At 37.0% G+C, this 19263-nt stretch overlaps 1 protein-coding gene across 1 annotated transcript in view; it reads right to left on the minus strand.

The window, feature by feature from the left end:
• The window catches only part of SNTG2 (syntrophin gamma 2), a 330881-nt gene that overhangs the window by 206214 nt on the left and 105404 nt on the right, over positions 1-19263 (minus strand). Inside the window, exon 8 of the mRNA XM_071211871.1 lies at positions 14907-14998. Within this exon, the coding sequence (XP_071067972.1) occupies positions 14907-14998 (92 nt within the window). The remainder of the gene's footprint in view (positions 1-14906; positions 14999-19263) is intronic.

The following is a 19263-nucleotide window of genomic DNA, read 5'->3' on the forward strand; positions in this document are numbered from 1 at the left end:
TTAATAGCAGCCAGTCTAATAGATGTGAAATGATATCTCAATGTAGTTTTGATTTGTATTTCCCTAATTGCTAGTGATGTTGGACATTTTTTCATGTGCTTCTTCACCATTTGTATTTCTTCTTGGGAAAACTGTCTTTTCAAGTCTTTGGCCCATTTTTTAATAGAGTAGTTTGTCTTTTTATTGTTGAGTTGTATGATCTCTTTATGTATCATGGATATTAAACCCTTATCAGACATGTGATTGCTGAATATTTTCTTCCATTGAGTTGGCTGCCTTTTCACCCTTTTTTTTTTTTAAGATTTATTTATTTTATTTTATTTCTCTTCCCTCCCCTCCCCCAGTTGTCTATTCTCTGTGTCTATTTGCTGTGTCTTTTTCTTTGTCTGCTTCTGTTGTCGTCAGCGGCACAGGAATCTGTGTTGCTTTTTGTTGCATCATCTTGTCGCGTCAGCTCTCTGTGTGTGCGGTGCCATTCCTGGGCAGGCTGCACTTTCTTTCACGCTGGGCAGCTCTCCTTATGGGGCGCACTCCTTATGCGTGGGGCTTCCCCATGCGTGGACACCCCTGCATGGCAGGGCACTCCTTGCGCACATCAGCACTGAGCATGGGCCAGCTCCACACGAGTCAAGGAGGCCCCGGGTTTGAACAGCTGACCTCCCATGTGGTAGATGGAGGCCCACTGGGCCAAGCTCGCTTCCCCCTTTTCACCCTTTGACAAAGTTTTTTGAGGTGCAAAAGTGTTGGATTTTGAGGAGGTCCCATTTATCTATTTTTTTATTTGTTTCTCATGTTTTGGGTGTATGGTTTAAGAAACTACTGCTACCTCAAGATCTTGAAGATGTTTTACTAAATTTTCTTCTGGGAGTTTTATGGTCATTGTTTTTATATTTAGGCCGTTGATCTATTTTGAGTTAATTTTCATATATGGAGTGAGACAGGGATCTTCTTTCTTTCTCTTGGATATGGCTATCAAGTTTTCCAGGTCCATTTGTTGAATAGACTGCTCTGGTCCAGCTGGGTGAGCTTAATAGCCTTGTCAAAAATCATTTGACTCTACATGTGAGAGTCTATATCTGAGTTCTTGATTCAGTTTCATTGTTCAATCTGTTCTGTCCTTATGACAGTACTATGCTGCTTTTAAAAATGTAGCTAAGTAATATGCTTTAAAGTTAGGAAGTGAGAGTCCTCCAACTTCGCTTTTCTTTTTTAAGACATTTTTACTATTTGGGGCCCTGTACCCTTTCAAATAAATTTGATTATTGGCTTTTCAAATTCTGCAAAAAGGCTGTTGGGATTTTTATTGGGATTGCATTAAATCTGTAAATCACTTTGGGTATAAATGTCATCTCAACATTATTTAGTCTTCCAATCCATGAATACAGAATGTTCTTCCATTTATTTAGATCCCCTTTGGTTTCTTTTAGAAATGTTTTATAGTTTTCTGAATACAGGTCCTTTATGTCCTAAGTTAAGTTTATTCATAAATATTTGATTGCGTTAGTTGTTATTATAAATGGAATTTTTGTTACTGATTTTCTCCTCAGATTGCATATCAGCAGTGTATAGAAACATGAATTTTGTGTATTAGTCTTGTTTCCTACCACTTTGTTGGAACCATCTCATAATTCTAGTAGCTCTGTTGTGGAAATTTCTGGATTTTCTAGGTTTAGTTTCATGTCATCAGTGAATTGTGAAAGTTTTACTTCTTCCTTTACTATCCGGTGCCTTTCATTTCTTTGTCTAGATAAACTGCTCTAGGTAGAACTTCTAGAACAATATTGAATATTAATGGTGACAGGGCATCCTTGTCTTGTTCCCCATCTCAGTGGGGAAAGCTTTCAATCTTTCACCATTGAGTTCAATGCTAACTGTAGATTTTTCATATATACACTATACTGTATTGAGAAAGCTTCCTTCTAGTCTATCTTTTGGAGTGTTTTTATCAAGAAAGGGTGCTGTATTTTGTCAAATGCTTTTTCTTCATCAATTGAGAGGATGATTTTTCTCCTTCAGTTTATCAATGTGGTTTATTACACTAATTGATTTTCTTTTATTGAACCCTCTTGCATACCTGGGGTAAAAAACAATTGATCATGGTGTATAATTCTTTTAAGGTGCTTTTGGATTCTGTTTGTGAGAATTTTGTTGAGGAATTTTGCATTTATTCATTAGAGATATTGGTCTGTAATTTTCTTTTGTTGTAGTATTTTTATCTGATTTTAGTATTAAGGTGATGTTGGTTTCATAAAATCAGTTTGGTAGCATTCTTTCCTGTTTAATTTTTTGGGAGAGTTTGAGTAAGATTGGTATTAGGTGGTCTTTGAATGATTGGTAGTATTCATCTTTGAAGCCATCTGGTCCCAGGGTTTTCATCTTTGGGAGGTATTTGATAGCTGTTCCAATCTCTTCACTTGTGATTCGTTTGTTGAGGTCTCCTATTTCTTCTAGGATCAGTGTAGATGGTTCACGTATTTCTAGGAATTAGTCCATCTCATCTACATTTTCTAGTTTTTTGGCATACAGTTGTTTATAGTTTCTTCTTATGATCTCTCTTATTTCTGTTGGGTCAATGGTAATGTCCCCACTCTCAATTCTGATTTTATTTATTTGCGTCCTCTCTCTTCTTTCCTTTGTCAGTCTAGCTAAGTGTTTGTAGATTTTGTTGATCTTCTCAAAGAACCAAGTTTTGGTTTGGTTGATTCTATTGTTTTTGTTTGTTTGTTTGTTCTCGGTTTCATTTATTTCTACTCTGATCTTTACTATTTCTTTCCTTCAGCTTGGTTTGGGATTAGTTTGCTGTTCTTTTTCTAGTTTTTCCAGCTATGCAGTTAGGTCTTCAATTTTAGCACTTTCTTATTTTGTAATGTAAGCCCTCTTTGCTATAAATTTTCCTCTCAGCACTGCATTTTCAGTGTCCCATAGGTTTTAATATATTGTGATGTCATTTTCATTTTTCTCAAGATATTTGCTGAATTGTCTTGCAATTTCTTCTTTGACCCACTATTATTTAAAAGTGTGTTGTTTAATCTGCATATATTCATGAATTTCCCTTTTTCCATCCATTATTGAATTCCAGCTTCATTCCATTATGATCAGAGAAAGTATTTTGTATAATTTCAATCTTTTTAAATTTATTGAGACTTGTCTTGTGACCCAACACATGGCCTATCTTGGAGAAGGATCCATGAGCAGTTGAAAAGAATGTATATCCTGCTGTTTGGGATTCTATGCTCTATAGATGTCTTTTAGGTCTAATTCATTTATTATATTAGTCAAGTTCTCTGTTTCTTTATTTATCCTCTGTCGAGATCTTCTACGCAATATGGAGAGTGGTTTATTGAAGTCTCCACTCATTATTGTACAGACATATATTTATCCCTTCAGCTTTGCCAGTGTGTTCCTCATGTATCTTAGGGCAGTGGGGTTAGGTGCATAATATTTAGAATAAGTACTTCTTCTTGCTGAATTGCCCCTTTTTATTAATATATAATGACCTTCTTCATCCCTTATAACAGTTTTGCATTCAAAATCTATTTTCTTGGATATTAGTATTGCTACTCCAGCTATCATTTGGAATATCATTTTCCAACCTTTCGTTTTTAATCTGGTTATGTCCTCATGTCTGAGACGAGCCTCTTGTAGATACCATATGGATGGCTCATATTTTTAAAAATCCATTCTATCAGTCTATGTCTTTGGATTTGGGAGTTCAAGCGATTAACATTCAATGTTAAGTCATTACTTACTTCAACCACTTTGACCTTTGGCTTTCTGTTTTCATCATATTAATATCTGACTTTTCACTCTTTAATTTACCCTTTCTAATAATCTTCATTTCTACATTCTTCTCCAAGTTGCTAGCCCTCATTTTTTTCCTTTCAGCCTGCAGCACTCCCTTTAGGATCTCTTGTAATTCTAGTCTTTTGGTAACATATTCTACCAATTTTGATTGTCTGTGAAGACTTTGTACTTACCCTCATTTTTGAAGGACAGCTTTGCCAGATACAGAATTCTTGGCTGGCAGTTTTTCTCTTTCAATACCAAAAATATATCATGCCACATCTTTTCTCCTCCATGGTTTCTGATGAAAGGTTGGCACTTAATCTTATTGAGGTTCCCTTTTATGTGATGCTTTGCTTTTCTCTTGCTCCTCTCTGAATCCTCTCTTTAACTCTGATATTTGTCATTCTGAATAGGTGTCTTGGGTTAGGTCTATTTGGATTTACCCTGTTTGGCATGCATTGTCCTTCTTGTATATTGGTATTATGTCTTTCATAAAGGTTGGAAAGTTTTCAGTCATTTCCTCAAATATTCTTTCAACCCCTTTTCCATTCTCTTCTTTCTGGGACACTGATAATGCATATGTTTTTGTGTTTTGTGTTGTCATTCAGGTCCCTAAGACCCTGTTCCATTTTTTTCCATTCTCTTCTCTTTCTGTTCTGGCTTTCCAGTTCAGAATTTTGGTTTTCAAAATCACTAATTCTGTCTTTCAGGAATTCAGATCTGCTCTTATGTACATCTAATATATACATTTTTAAAATCTCAACCATCATGTTTTTCATTCCCATAAGGTCTGTTATTTTTCTTTGCAGGCTTTCATATTGTTCTTTATGCTTTCCTAGTGTCTTCTAAATATCCTTTATTTCTTTAGGCATATTTTCTTTAAATCCTTTGTAATGATATACGAGAGTTGTGTGATTATCACTGATTGCCTTAAATCCTGCATCTCTTCAGGGTATTTGGTTCGTTCTTTTGGCTGTGCCTTCTCTCACTTTTTCCTCTTATAGCTTGTAATTTCTTGCTAATGGGCATCTAAACTAGTGAATTTACTCTAATGGCCAATTTCTCTCTCTTGCCTATTGTTTTTTTTCTTGCACAGCTCTTCTTTGATATTTGGTCCAACTTATCCTAAGTCTTTAAGGTTGCCCAACTTAAGTCATCAAAATCGTTCCAGGTTAATTTAAAAAAAAAATTGTGCCATTGATACACTTTGGAGCTCAGTTTTTCTCCTAGAAGATAGAGAACAGAGTCCCCAAAGCAGTTTTTGTCCATGCAGTTTCCAGACTGGCTAGCAGATGGCACTTGTCGGCACACCTTTTGGTGGAGGTGTCTCTCCATTTTCCTTTGTTTTGATCTGGCCAAAGCAGAGATTCAAAGCAGGCTCCCTGGCTGAATTCACTGAACAAAAGCCCCCAGACTTCCCCTCTAATTTCCCTTGTAATAGCTGACAAGGAGGAAAATGTCTGTTCTCCTCTCAGTCAGCTGCAGTGAGCTAAGGGTTTTACCCCAGCTTAATAGTTTGGAGGTGTGTGGGGGGGTGTCCTTCTCAGCCCCTGGGAGGTTTGGTAACTCAGAGTTTGTTGTTGTAAGTTCTTTGTCTCTTTGTCCCTCAACTCCTGGGAGATGTGAAGCACTGTGCCGGTCTCCTGACCCCTAAATCAGGGCTTTTGGGCAGCTTTTGGCTCTTTCTCTGTTGTTTTTGTCTTGTTAAGCCTTGTCTGCCTAATCCTACGCCATCGTCTCATAATTCTCCTCTTATACTATTTTTCAGAACCTCAATAAAATTCAGTACAAAGTAAATGCCAATAGGTAATTTATGATTTTAAAGGAATACATATAAAGAATAATCATTATAAAGGATATTTGCTTACTTTTCCCATTAGATTGAGGAATTTCTATGTACACTTGTCGAAGTTTCTTATATTATTGTTCAAATCTACTTTATTACAACAAATTTTTGTCTGTTTAATTTTCCAATATTTGGGAGAGTTGTACTGGAATCCAGTGTCATGACAGCGGATTGGTTAACTTCTTAGGCTTCTGCAATTTTTAAAATATATATTTCGAAACTGTTCGAGTTTTTTTTTTCCCCTGGTAATTTGAAGTTTATTCTTTCATCCCTTAAAATGCTTTTCCCTAAAGCCTATTTTCTGATATTGTTATTTTATCCACTTACTTGAGATGTTGTTTGTTGATAGTTGTGATGTTTGAAGCTGAGTGGACTGAAGATAATTCTGTTCTTAAAGCTAATCTATTCCTGTTCAGGTAAACCTATTATAGATGGAACCTTTCAATTAGATTCAGTTAGGGAACCTTCCTTTGGATTAGATAACTTCAGTAGGGCATGGGTATTAATTCTGTTCCTGGTTACCTTTATAAACAGAGGAATAAAAAGACACAGACACAGAAAAAAAAAACAAACCCACAGAGATAGAGAAGAACCCAGAAGCTGAGAGAGAAGGCCCCGTGAGTAGAGGAAGCCAATTCAGCCAGAAGCCAAAAGCAACGAGGCCTGAAGGAGAGGGAAGAGATAAGTGGATGTTGCCATGTGCCTGACTGCTCACAGGTGCAGCTTAGAAAGGTGAGCTTGGAAGGGCCAGAGATCAGCAGATGCCACCACTGTGCCCTGCTATGTGCCTGATCACTCACAGCTGCAGCTGTGGTGAAAAAGCATCTCCAACGATGCCTTGATTTGGACACTTCCACAGCCTCAGAATTGTAAGCTGCTAACCTGATAAATCGCATTGTAAAAGCCAACCCATTCTACAGTATCTGGATTTTGGCAGCTTAGCAAATTAAATCAATATTTGTTATAGGGATGTTCTTAAAGAATAAATCATCAATTGTTTTTGTTTATCAAATAAATCCAGGGACTTCAACGAAGAATTCAGTTGATCTACTTTTTATTTATTACTGCCATATTTGTAATTACTTTTACCTTCTTGATTTTGGTATTATTTGTTTTACTTTTCTATACTTTTTCTTTTTAATACATCTTTAATTAATGTTTTCTGTTATTGAGTGGCTCTTTTTCATCTTGTTTATCTGTCTCCTGGCTAAGTAGGTTTCCTTGGTGTTTTATTATATATATCTAACATAATTTGTGAACTTACATATTTTAACAATATAAAACCTTAGAATGCTCATCTAAACACGTCATTCTGCATTGTATGCTCTTGTTTTCAATATTCTGTGACTGTTCTCTTTCTTAACATGAAAGTTAAACTTTAACATCGATATTTTTTACTGCTTGTAGAGAGATAATACTTGTGGAAGAGGACAGTCCAATTGTGGCCTGCCAATTTTCCCTCTGACCCATGAAAGAACCCCGTGCTTGGGACCAGGTGTATTGGCTTGTCTTCAAAAATGGGATATGACTGGGGGCTGACTCCCTTCTTGAGGCATCTTGACAAAAATCACATCCTATAGCAGAAAGTACTCAGCCAACACACGCCTTCCTCTTTTTCCTGGAACACACGTGAACTTTCACAGAAATTGCTTAGTTAAGTGTGTGTGCCATATAGCACCTGGCCAACCCCACTGCTGTATCTGTTCCTGGCAGGAGGGAGCACAGTTTTGCTTGCGGCACAGACCATCTTTCTGCATTGGCTGCAGTGTGAAGGCCGCTGGCCATGGGATCTGATGTCCTTTAGTGAATTGATCTTGCTCTGCCTTTTCTCTATGTAATAAAGCTTTGTTTCATCCAGTGCCTGTGTGCTTCATACTCTGTGGGAACCCCAGCACCTATAAACCATGCAGTGGGTTGACATCCTAGGGTTGCTGCTCTCGGTGGCCATCATTGCTATGCTCTCTGCTCTCCACCAGCAGGGGGACTCCTCCCCTGGACGTGGTATCAGGTGTCACTTACCAGACAGTATTTCTCTAGATTCATGTACATGTTTACCATTCCATTGGCTTGCTACTCCTCTTTTAACCCCCAACTGCCCTCTGCCTCTGGAATTTTTTTATTTCTTCCTGAAATATACCCTTTAAAAATTCTGCTAATGAACATCTGTAGGTGGGAATCTCACAGATTCTCTTTATTTAAACGAGTCTTTATGTTTACCTTTTTCTTAAAATTTAGTTTTGGGAGGATCATAAATGTTAGAAGTTTCTCCCTTATAAGGTTTACAATGACTAACTGATCACAAGGTTTACAATGGTTAACAGTGACTTGCATTCCCATGACCTAAAACAGCCCCCATCCAGAGCCTACGTGTTCAAATCCAGTTCAGTTCCTCACAAGAACAGACAAAGGAGCCACATGGCACCACCAACCCCTCCCACATCCCTAGAATTCACACCCCTAGCCCACTACCCCCGAGCCATCCCTACTGGCCCTCAGGTTTACCCAAGCCCCAACTCACTCCCACTGACTTAGCATTTTCCTGCCTAGAGATGTACTGTATAAATTAATAACCCCCACTGCTAGGAATGGGCTGAAGTCTTTCTTCAGACTCCCTCCACTGGGAGACCTCAATAAACTTTCTGCCTGCAATTGTCAGTCTCCATGTCCCAGTAAGCACCTTTTCTCTGACAGTACAGATAAGACAATTATTTTTCTTTTCTCCATACATTTGAAAATATTATTGAACTCTTTTCTGGCTTCTGTTTTTGCTATTGATAAATTTTGTGACAAAATCTATATTGCCTATCTTTATTAGTTATCTGTGTTTTTTTCTAGCTGATTTATGATTGTCATTTGGTCTTTAGTGTTCTCTAGTTTCACTCTAATATAGCTAGATTTGGATTTCCTTTAATTATTCTACCTTGGATACTCTCCTCTGTATCTGTGAATTCACATACATTTTTAGTTTTAGAAAAGTACAGCCATTATCTCTTCCAATATTGGTTTTCCTCCTGTCTTTTTAGTATTTAGTTCCAATACTCTGATTATATATGTTATACCTCCTCATTCTATTCTTGTTTCTTATTTTTATATCCATAATTCCCATCTACTTGTCTCTTTGTGGTGTGTTCTTAGTAGTTTCCTAAGATTTGTCTTCCATTCACAAATTTTCTCTAGTTCTGTGCAATATCCTGTTTAACCGGTAAATTGACCTATAATTTAAATAATTATACATTTAATTTCTAGTAGATCCACTCTGTTTATAATCAAGTCTCTTTTGTCTTTTATGGGGTCTCTTGGGCATGCTCATATTTTAATTCCATCTTTAATTTTTAATATGCTTTAATAGTTATTTTATATATTTTATAATTCCAGTATTTTATCAGACTCAATCTATTGCTTTTTTTGCTTACGCAAATCAGTTGTGACATTTATACCCTTTAGGAGTTTGATTAGTTTTCCTGATAAGTTCATACTTGGTTGAACTTAATATATGGATTAACTAAATTGAATGACTTCCACTTACTTTTGCTCTGAAGTAGGATCGATTTAGCCCTGTTTCAGAATTGGTGGCTTAATGTGGAAATCTCCAATTGTGCCTCCTTCCTCCTGGCTGGGGGCCTAGGGATTCCCCTCCTGATGGAATGTAGGGATGATAAAGGTTTTAGCATGCTGGGCAGCCCTTCATTTAGTGGGTGCTTATAGCTCAAAACTCTACATTCAGCTCATTTTCTTACAACTCTCAGAGATTTCCTTTAACTTTTGCAAGTCAAGATAATATAAATATTATGTTTTATGTAGGATCTATGAGTTTTATCTTTAAATGTTCTTCATAATCTGTCTCAAAACACTAAAGGAAGTAGAAAGCACATTTTATTACATTTACTTGAAAATCATTTGAAACAGATGGAATAATTCTCTTTTTTAAAAATGCCAACTTCTTTCTTTTCTTTCAAAACTATACACTCTGTTTTCCTAATTGTTTCTTTCACTGGAATAATTTCATTTTGTGTCTCAGTTTTTGGAAATAAAAACCTCATGGGCTGATTTGAAAATACTTCCCTTTAAGATGTAATCAAAACACAGATAGAAGAATAAAGACTATTAACCCACATTAAGTAATACTGCTACCAATTCCAATCAATATTTTGAACCCACTCTTTCGCTACTGCATTGCAATTGCTGAAGAAATGCAATTCACAGTGGAATCATTCTCTATTCTTTAACCTTACTGATGAAGGTATTACAATATTAAGTGTTGGCAAGGACGTGGAACTGCAACTCTTATACTCTGCTTGTAGGAACCTTGGAGTAACCACTGGGAAAACTGTGCAGTAGTATTTGCTCAAGATAATGAATGCTATATCTGCTGATAGATATACACATTAATGATCCTAACTATTTTACATATTGGCCACAAATGGAAAACCTCAGTGCCATCATTAGAGGTGATATAGAAATTGTGCCATAAGCATGCAGTAAAACACAGTGTAGCAATGAAAAGGTAAAAAAACCAAAACAAAACCTACTTCCATGTACAGTATCATAATGTTGACAGAAAGAAATGAGACACAAGATGACGATGCCAGTGATACGAAATTTTTTTGAAGTCATTGATTATACACTTTGGATAGATCACATGCTATGTGAATATATCTCAATAAAACTGTTTAATAAATAATTATTATTAGCAGCATCTGTTATAATAAGAGTTGTGTATTCATCACTGCAATCAATATTAGAGCACTTTTATTACTGCAAAAAGAAAAAAATCCTCCCCCTTAGTGGTCACTTCTCAATCTTTCTATCCTTATCTTGCCATAATTAACTGTTAATCTATTTTCAGAGTGATATTATTTGTATTTGCATTTTGTATAGGTGGAGTTAACAGTATGCAGTACTTTGTGTCTAGGTTCTTTTACTTAGTACATGTCTCTTTTTTATTACTGCTGGAAGATTATTAATGTATTATCCATATTTCACAGTCCACAGTTTGCTTTAGTTGTATTTTTGCACAAATATCACCCTATTATTAACATCTTGTAACATTAACATACATTTGTTCTGTTCATATATGCACTATTAACCAGACTCATTTTCTCTACTCTTTTGAGTTCATTTTTAAAATTTTTAAGTTATAAGGATTTTTGTGCTATAATTGCTGCTCCATATTAGTTTTGGTTAGGGCTTTCTTACAGAGGAAAATTAATCATGCCAACATTAATCATACATCTGCCACAATGTTAAAAGCAAAGGAGATTGGAATTGCATTTAAAGTCTCCTGATGAATCAGGTCTTGAAAAAACTCTGTATTCAACAAAGGCACCATCTATCACTTAGGATAAAGGAAAACATTTTTGGACATGCAAGGAGACAAGGAATAACACCTCTACATACCCTCTTGAGGAAATCAGTTGAGAAAAACACTAACCAAATAGCAAGTGAGTCAGAACAGAATTTGCAAAAGAGTAGATGATGAAGAGATGGAAGAAGCAAGTAATTATACAATATACCTTTGCAATCCAAATTGACAGCACTAATGTAAATGAAATTTTTAAAAATATAAATGTTAAATAAGGATTCTTGAATCAAAATTGACAGTATAACTGATAAATTTAGAATTTTAAACTATGTGGTCAAAACCCAGTACCAAAAGAGGAAAGGCTGAAATTATTTGGTAGTAAATGCACTGTATGGACAAGCTTAATTTTATATGGGGTGAGAAAGGAAAGAGTGAGAAAACATAATCTCCTTAAAAGGGCGTGGTGAAAATTTTAGTTTCATATAATCCAGAAATTTTGTTAAATACACAAGTAGCATATTAGCAACGCTCAGGGACAAATAGAAACCATATTCTACATTGCCCACCCCCTTCCTGCACAGCTGAGGATCCCTTCCGAGAAAAGGTTGCAAATGCATCTGGTGGTCAATATTATACAATTTTAAAAGACAGAAAACCAGTCCTCTGTGATCTGAAAAAAATCCATTTTATTGCTCTGTCAGTCTGTTGCTGTGAGAATGAAAGTAATAGGATGGAATCTGAAAAGGCAGCTGTGGAAAAACAGTAAACTCTTTAGGAGTCTGAGGAAGTTTTCAACTCACTTCTTCCAACAAAACAAATTGCCAAGTAGATTATTTTCATTCTGTAGATACTACTTATTCTCCATTCCACAGATACTATTAATTCTAATATTAGCATTTCTCTACATATAGTTCACTGTTAAGTGCAAAAAGTAACAGTCTTTAGAAGAAAAAAGAATAACAGCTAAGAGTTTAGAACAATTTGATATTAGGCTGTTGATGTGACCATTTGGAAAACCTGTCTTTAAAAATTGTACAGGAGTTGAGTCTTGATATCCTTTTTAAAAACTAACATATTAAAATTCTTTTTGATTATCTGAAATTCAGATTTAAACATTTTAATGAAATGCTTATTTTGACGGTGAGTTAACTATTTGAATAATTACAAATCATTTTAAGTTCTGCATGTATCTCTATCTCTCCCCTTTTTTAGTAAGGATGGTAACTAGGGCTGAAGATTACATAATCAATGTATCATGAGAGGCATTTTATTGACATTACCTCTTCATTTCCTCCATTATTCCTCAATGTATTATATCCACTGAAGCCCCAAGAATATACATTATGTGTCTAATTCATGAAAGTAAGTGACAGAGCTGAGAAGGAATTCAGATCAACCTCTCTTCCATGCTAACATCATGTTACTTTCTCGATTATGTGTACTATCTCCACACACACAATTTTATATATACTGAAATGATTACTGAGTATATATGGATGCTCTCTACATGCTTTCTCATTTGAGAAGAATCATTTTCACGCCGATTGTTTTTGAAATTAAAAAAAAAATTCAATGATAGTTTCAATAGGATACTTGACAAAGCTGGAAAAATATATTAATGAAATAGAAGAGAAATATTAAAAGATTTCCCAGAATATAGCACAGACACAAGCAAAATAATATGTGAGGGATGCAAATGTGGCTCAAGTGATAAGCCTCTGCCTACCATATGGGAGAACCCGGGTTCAATCCCTGGGGCCTCCTGGTGAAAAAGAAGAAGAGAAAGTGTGCCTGCATGGTGAGTCAGTGCCTGCGCAGTGAGATGAGTGCCCATGTGGGTGTCTGTGCGGCAAGCCGAGTGTTCATGGGGTGAGCTGAGTGCCCACGCAAGTGCACACATGGCGAATTAAGTGTCCATGTGGCGAGCAGAGTGCCCATGTGGTGAGCCGAGTGCCTGCAGCGAGTGCCTGCAAGGTGAGCTGAGTTCTCACGTGAGTGCCTGCATGGTGAGCCAGTGCCCACGTGGCGAGCCAGTGCCCGAAGAGTGAGCTGAGTGCCCGCCCAAGTGCCCATGTGGTGAACTGAGTTCCCAAGTGGTGAACCAGTGCCCATGTGGCAAGCCAGTGCCCATATGGCGAGCCAAGTGCCCACCCAGCTATCTGAGTTCCTGCACGGTGAACCAGTGCCTGCGCAAGTGAGTCACACAGCAAGATGATGATGCAACAAAAGAGAGACGAAAGGGAGAGTCAACGTGAAGCGCAGCAGAGACCAGGAACTGAGGGGGCACAATTAACAGGGAATCTCTCTCCACATCACAGGTCCCCAAGATCAAATCCCAGTGAATCCTAGTGGAGAAAAACGAGAAGACAAGACAGACAGAAAGAAATAGATACAGAAGACCACACAGTGAATGGACACAGGCAGTAAAAAGAGCCAGGCAGCAGCAGGGAAGAAAAAACATAATAGAAAAATGTATAATAATAATAAAATAATAGGCAAAAGAGAAATTCAGGAGTATAACTGATAGAATGAGAAGAACTAAAATGTATCCAAAGTTCCAGAAGAAGAAACTGCAGAGTATATACCAGAGGTAGTATTTGCCAAGATAATGGTTGAAATTTTTTTACAATTGATGAAAGCTAAGAATCCACAGATTCAGGGAAGACAACATATCAAAATAGGAAACACAAAGAATAAGTTTGTTTTAGTATGCTCTGCAGTGAATCTGCATACCACGAGCAACGAAGATCCAAAAAGCAAACAGGGAAAGGGCCTCCACAGGCACAACAGGTGGATGGAAAGCCGACATTTTTGGAATCAATAGTAGAAACCACAGTCTGTGAAATACCATTTTCAAAGTTTTAGATATAAGAGCCTATTTTAATATAAGCTGAAACTGAGAGAGTTTGCCACCAGCAGGCCTTAACTACTAAAGAAAGTAAGTACCTCAGGAAGAAGAAAATGGATGGGATGTCATAAGAAGTTTTGAATACAGTAAGTCATGGTGAGAAAACGAGGTGATTTTAGACATTGTATAACACAATACCAAAAATCATGAATTACAAGGGTTGAAACAGCTTCAAACTACAGAACAACAATAGCATGCCAGTCAGGAAGTGATGATTTGCATTCATGTATTATAAGACCCTTGAATTATTCTAGAGAGAGATTAAGATATCCTTTAGCTGTATAGTTTATTAACCTAAATGCCTATGGTACAATTTCAAGGGTGAAAAAATAATTCAGCATGTAAAGCAGCTGGCTGTTTTCATAGTGTGATTTGGAAATATTTTGCAGGAAGAATTTTTCTGCAAGTGCTTATAGTACTCAGAAATTTCCTCTTAGCCACTAATCCCTTGGCAGATACTTAGTCACTATATACTGAGAGGAAGACGCTTCACACTTTCCCACAGCAAAGCGGCCTGAGCCTCGGTTACCCTGGCGAGCAGGAGGCAGTGACAGCGGGGTGCCCAGAGTGACCCGCAGCTTCTTCCTTCTTTGCTCAGTTCTTGTTTATGAGGGAGGGTAAAATTCTGGGACATGATTAAAACTGCAAATGTACAGCATTTATACTCTCAAGGAGCTTTCTACTAACTCAGGAATAAACCCCTCGCAATGCCCATTTCATGTGAGTCCTATGGAAACTTCCTAAAAGTCGCTGACAGCAATCCCTATGGCAAGGGTATATGGTAAATCAGAGATAGGGCTTTGAACTCTATCTCAGAATTAAGTATTCCTGACTTCTGAGATATTACAAATTAAGTGCTTAAAATATCCTCAGATGCTATGATAAGACATTACACAGAAGAATAAATGCTTATGGAATGGCATCTTATACCTATGTTTTCAGTTATTTTCTCTAAAAACAACCCCAGTTGGGCAATGGAGCATCGTTTTAGTTTTGACAAGGGATTTTCTGTGGTGGACTGATGTTTCTGTGAAATAAAATTTAATGAGAATCAACATGCTTACTGTGTTATTGGAGTTTCCGTTTAAATGCAAACCACTGTCAAAGAGAGGTGAGGAAGCCCCACTGCTATGATCACTGGATGGCCCCGGGGATCCTGAAAGCAAAATGAGAGATAATCATTCTAAAGACAGCCCAACCATAATTCACACTGTGATTAAAAAAACTTCAATTCTACCCATGCCTAAAGAAGTCAACTACAGCAAAATGCCCAGTCAACTCTCAAAGAAGCGGATGGCCCAATTTATGGGTTCTGTTACAAATGATGGTCCTTCACCATTCTGCTGTTGTCATGCAGCCTTATTACTGATTATCTGACTTCAAATAGAAAAAAGCCAGGCAAGGGCAAGGTACAATTGGGTCAACTCATTCTACTGTGAGGGCTATGGCCAGTAAACAGGGTGATGGAATGTACTTCCTAAATTCTAACCCCTTGTGGGTCAATGTGATTAGTAGTTGGTGCGAAGCTGTATGTACCCCAGAAAAACATGTTCCTAAAACTAATTCATTCCTGTGGGCTAAAGTTGGACCTTTAGCTGAGGCTCCTTCAGTTACAATGTAACCCACCTTAATCCTCTTACTGGAGTCCTCATTAAACTGAATGAATACAGAAAAAGAGAGAGGGCTATGGATAGAAGGAGCTGAAAGCAATGAAATCTGAAGGAGAAGGGAGAGACCAGGAGGTGCCGCCATGTGCCTTGCCATGTGGCAGAGGAACCATGGGTCGCCAGCAGCCAGGCTTCAAGAAGAAAGCGTTGCCTTGATGATGTCTTGATTTGGGCATTTTTCTCAGCCTCAAACTGTAAGCTAAGAAATTCTCAATGTTCAAGCCAAACCATTTCAGGGTATTTGCTTTAAGGAGCCTACAAAACTAAAAAAGTAGCATAAACTCTCAGTTTTGGATCTATTTGAGGACCTTATATTGCTGTAGGTTCACTAGCATGAAATTTGGCCAATATTCTAAAAATCATTGACTTTCTGACTATAATTTTCAAATTACTTATTTATTTAACTTTTTCTGATTATCACTGCTGTGCAAATTGCTTTCACGGAAAATTTAAAATTAAGTCAGATAAATTTGCAGACTGTGATATGGAAAAACAAAATAAATCTAGAGGTTTAGCAGGAAACAGAACTCCTCAGGAGACCAGAAACACTAGGTTCTAGTGGTAACTGAGAATCTCAAAGGACTACTGATCTTAGACGTCACTTTTGTGTGCTACACTTTTCTATAAGTGAAGAGACTGGTCTAAATAATCCCTATAGTATTGTTTCTGAGTAGAGTAAAACCAGCTGATTAGACCATACATTTGATAAGTCATGTAAGTGCCTGTTTCCAGATGCACTTGTCATTGTCCCTCGGTAATAACTTTTGCCTCTGGCTCCTTAATTGATTGTCTCTACTCTGATCTTGGAAACACAATGGAAAATTCTGGTTATGGGGTGGTGGCAGGGGATGGTATTTCTGTATACTACTACTTCCACAGAAATGAGTGTGTAAGAAATTCATAAAGTTTGCAAAAGAAAAGGATGGGTGGCAGAAAAAGCATCAACATATAGTTAATCCTAGTTTATTTCAGGGACTTCACTAGACAGCTTTAATATTAAATAGTCAAATAACCACAATCATCTTGCAATTACTAACCCTGTTTAATATATATGAGCTTAAAGCCAAGAGAGGTCAGACACTTTCCCAAAACTTCATAATCAATAAGTACATTTTTATAATTAGAATTCTGGTCTGGATCTAAAATCTATGCTTCTTTGTGACTTTACCTTTAGGTAAGCCACAGGGAAAAGGGCTCACCATTGTATGGGTGTGTTTATGTGGGGGGGAAGGGGTGTCATATATTAAAAAAAAAAGGTTACTCAGTTAAATTCCCTAAGGAATAACAGAGATTTAAACCATAAAATCATGAAATCCCAATCCTGGCACAGGAATTCCTTGCTTATGAGCTTCAGAGGTGGACTCAGATGGCCTGGACTTTGTCTGTCTCTACTCCTTGCTAACTGTGTGATTCTGGGCAAGTTATCTGTCCATGCAAGCTTTAGTTTTCATAGATGCACAATGGCACTAAGGCCCACCTGAAAGAATAACCATAGTGACTAAAACATACAATCTGCCGAATGCTTAGAAATGCCTATTAATTACTTAATGAATATTTTAAAACATACTCAAACTTTATTTCAAGGAATCAATATTTCCAATGGTTGGAGCTCAGAAAAAGTCCTTACTTAGACCCAGAGGCAAAAAGAAACCCTTCTACATCTATTGATTGAGCAAGAAAGGAAGGACATGAAAGAAGTAATCACAAAGTAAATAACCAAGAGTGGTAAAAGGATAAATGATAAGCATTAAAAAACACTGGAGGTTTCCCACTGATTTCGCTAACTTTATATAGCACCATATATAAAGTTGTCACGGGCAGTGAGGAAGGTGGTACCTGCTCTAATTGCAAAAGAAGAACTGCCAAGTTCTTTGTAGCCTTACAAAGCCAGGGATTCATTTTTCTCCTGAAAATGATACGTAAGCAAAATTTTATTCAGGAGCCCAATAATACCCACTGTTTTGCTAGAGCTGATCGCCTCAGTGCATTTTTGAACCAATCAGCAATTTCAGGGATAAGCCAGTGACCCTTCTGTCCCGTTGTCAATGTGGAGGACTCAAAGGGCCTCTGACTGGTTTGGAGTTGGACAGGTAAAGTCTTGGAGCAATCTTAATGGTCCACCTGGGAAAAAGGCTCATTTTTTCTTTTAGCTTGAAAATTTTCAAAACCAACTCTAATCCATCATTAGTCAATTGTTGGAGGAAATAATCTTGAGACAGAAGCCCCAAACTGGCAAGGCAAAAGCTGAATCTGGCTGACAAATCTGTCTTGTTTGACAAATATAAAAAATCCAGACTTCTGACCTTTCTTGGAAAATCAGAAAATGTAATACTACCGAGTTAAAATTAACAGATGATAATAAATGCCTGGAGCTGAGCATTGCTCACTGCCTCCTTCAGAGTAGACTGCTGTTTGCTGGTAAGTATATACCTAATTCCCCATATCATGCTATACCTGATCCCCTGTAGTCATATATGGCACCTGTCTGGTCCCTGTAGGCATTCCATAGTCCCTTGCCAGCAGACAAGAAGTATAAATATGAGGCAGGTATAGGAAAGATGAACATCACACTTGTCACGGCATTATTATCATCACCATCAAAATAGTTATAAATGATTGAGAACCAAACTATAAAACCTATTTGTATTATTTTATTTACATATTACAAAATAAAAATCTGTGGAGGTATTATTCATTATGATCTGCATTTCACAGAAGAAAATTAGTAGAATGTTGGGCAAGTTACATTGGATATCTCAGTGTTCGCTTCTGAAAAGCAGAAATAATATAAAAACACAAAAGACTGCTTGAGAGGTGATATTTAAAGTCTAACATTCAAGTCTAATATGGGGAAGGTAAAGTAGGTGCTAAATTATAAAATATCAGTCAGTACAACCAGAATTTCTATAACTGTTCAAAAAAATTAAGATAAATTCCTAGATCGCCATACAAATAATGAATTATCAAGGGTAATTAGAATGTTTTCATGCCATTTACAATAAGTTAAGAATAACTATCAGGAGTAAAGCTGTATTCTTTTATTGTCCCTTCTCTTCTCTTCCATCTTCCCAGTTTTTACCTGCTGCCCCATTTTTTTTGGCCAGATGAGTTGGCTGTTCCTATCTATAATTCAATATATTCAATTTCTTAGCTTTTATGGTAATGCCACATAAAGCCAAATACTTGAAAATTGCTATACTGATTATGCAAAGTTTCCATGACACAAGAAACTGAAGATGCTTAGGTCTTTTAGCAAAGGAGACCCCTACATATCCCTGAGTAAAAACTGGGGTCTTTTAATTAGATCCTCTGAGATCTTGAAAAGAGGAAAGAATTACTAAGAAAGCACTTGAAGCAGGTTCAGTCACCAATTAGCCATAAATTATCACCGCTCCATGCATTTGTACCTGGAATGCCTTTTCACCTAATCTATTTCATACCATTAAAATGAAGATCCAATGACATCACATACAAAAAGTCATACTGTGACCTATAAAGTATTCCAAAATATAAAGAGAGACATGCGATGGACATTTCTCCACCAGCATTTCCCACCGTAAACAGGAACATAAGGGCATGGCGATTAAGGAAAGAGACATTCCAGTCAGACTTCTCACATCAAATCCCAGCTCTGCCACTTATCTGACATGTAAGGTCAAGCAAGTTAATATCCTTCTTCGGTATCACTTTTCTCATTTGTATAATGAGAGTAATAATAATTGTAAGAATTTAATATCTTTGTGAAATAGTTCAT

Source organism: Dasypus novemcinctus, chromosome 25 (assembly GCF_030445035.2).
Source record: "Dasypus novemcinctus isolate mDasNov1 chromosome 25, mDasNov1.1.hap2, whole genome shotgun sequence".
NCBI lineage: Eukaryota > Metazoa > Chordata > Mammalia > Cingulata > Dasypodidae > Dasypus > Dasypus novemcinctus.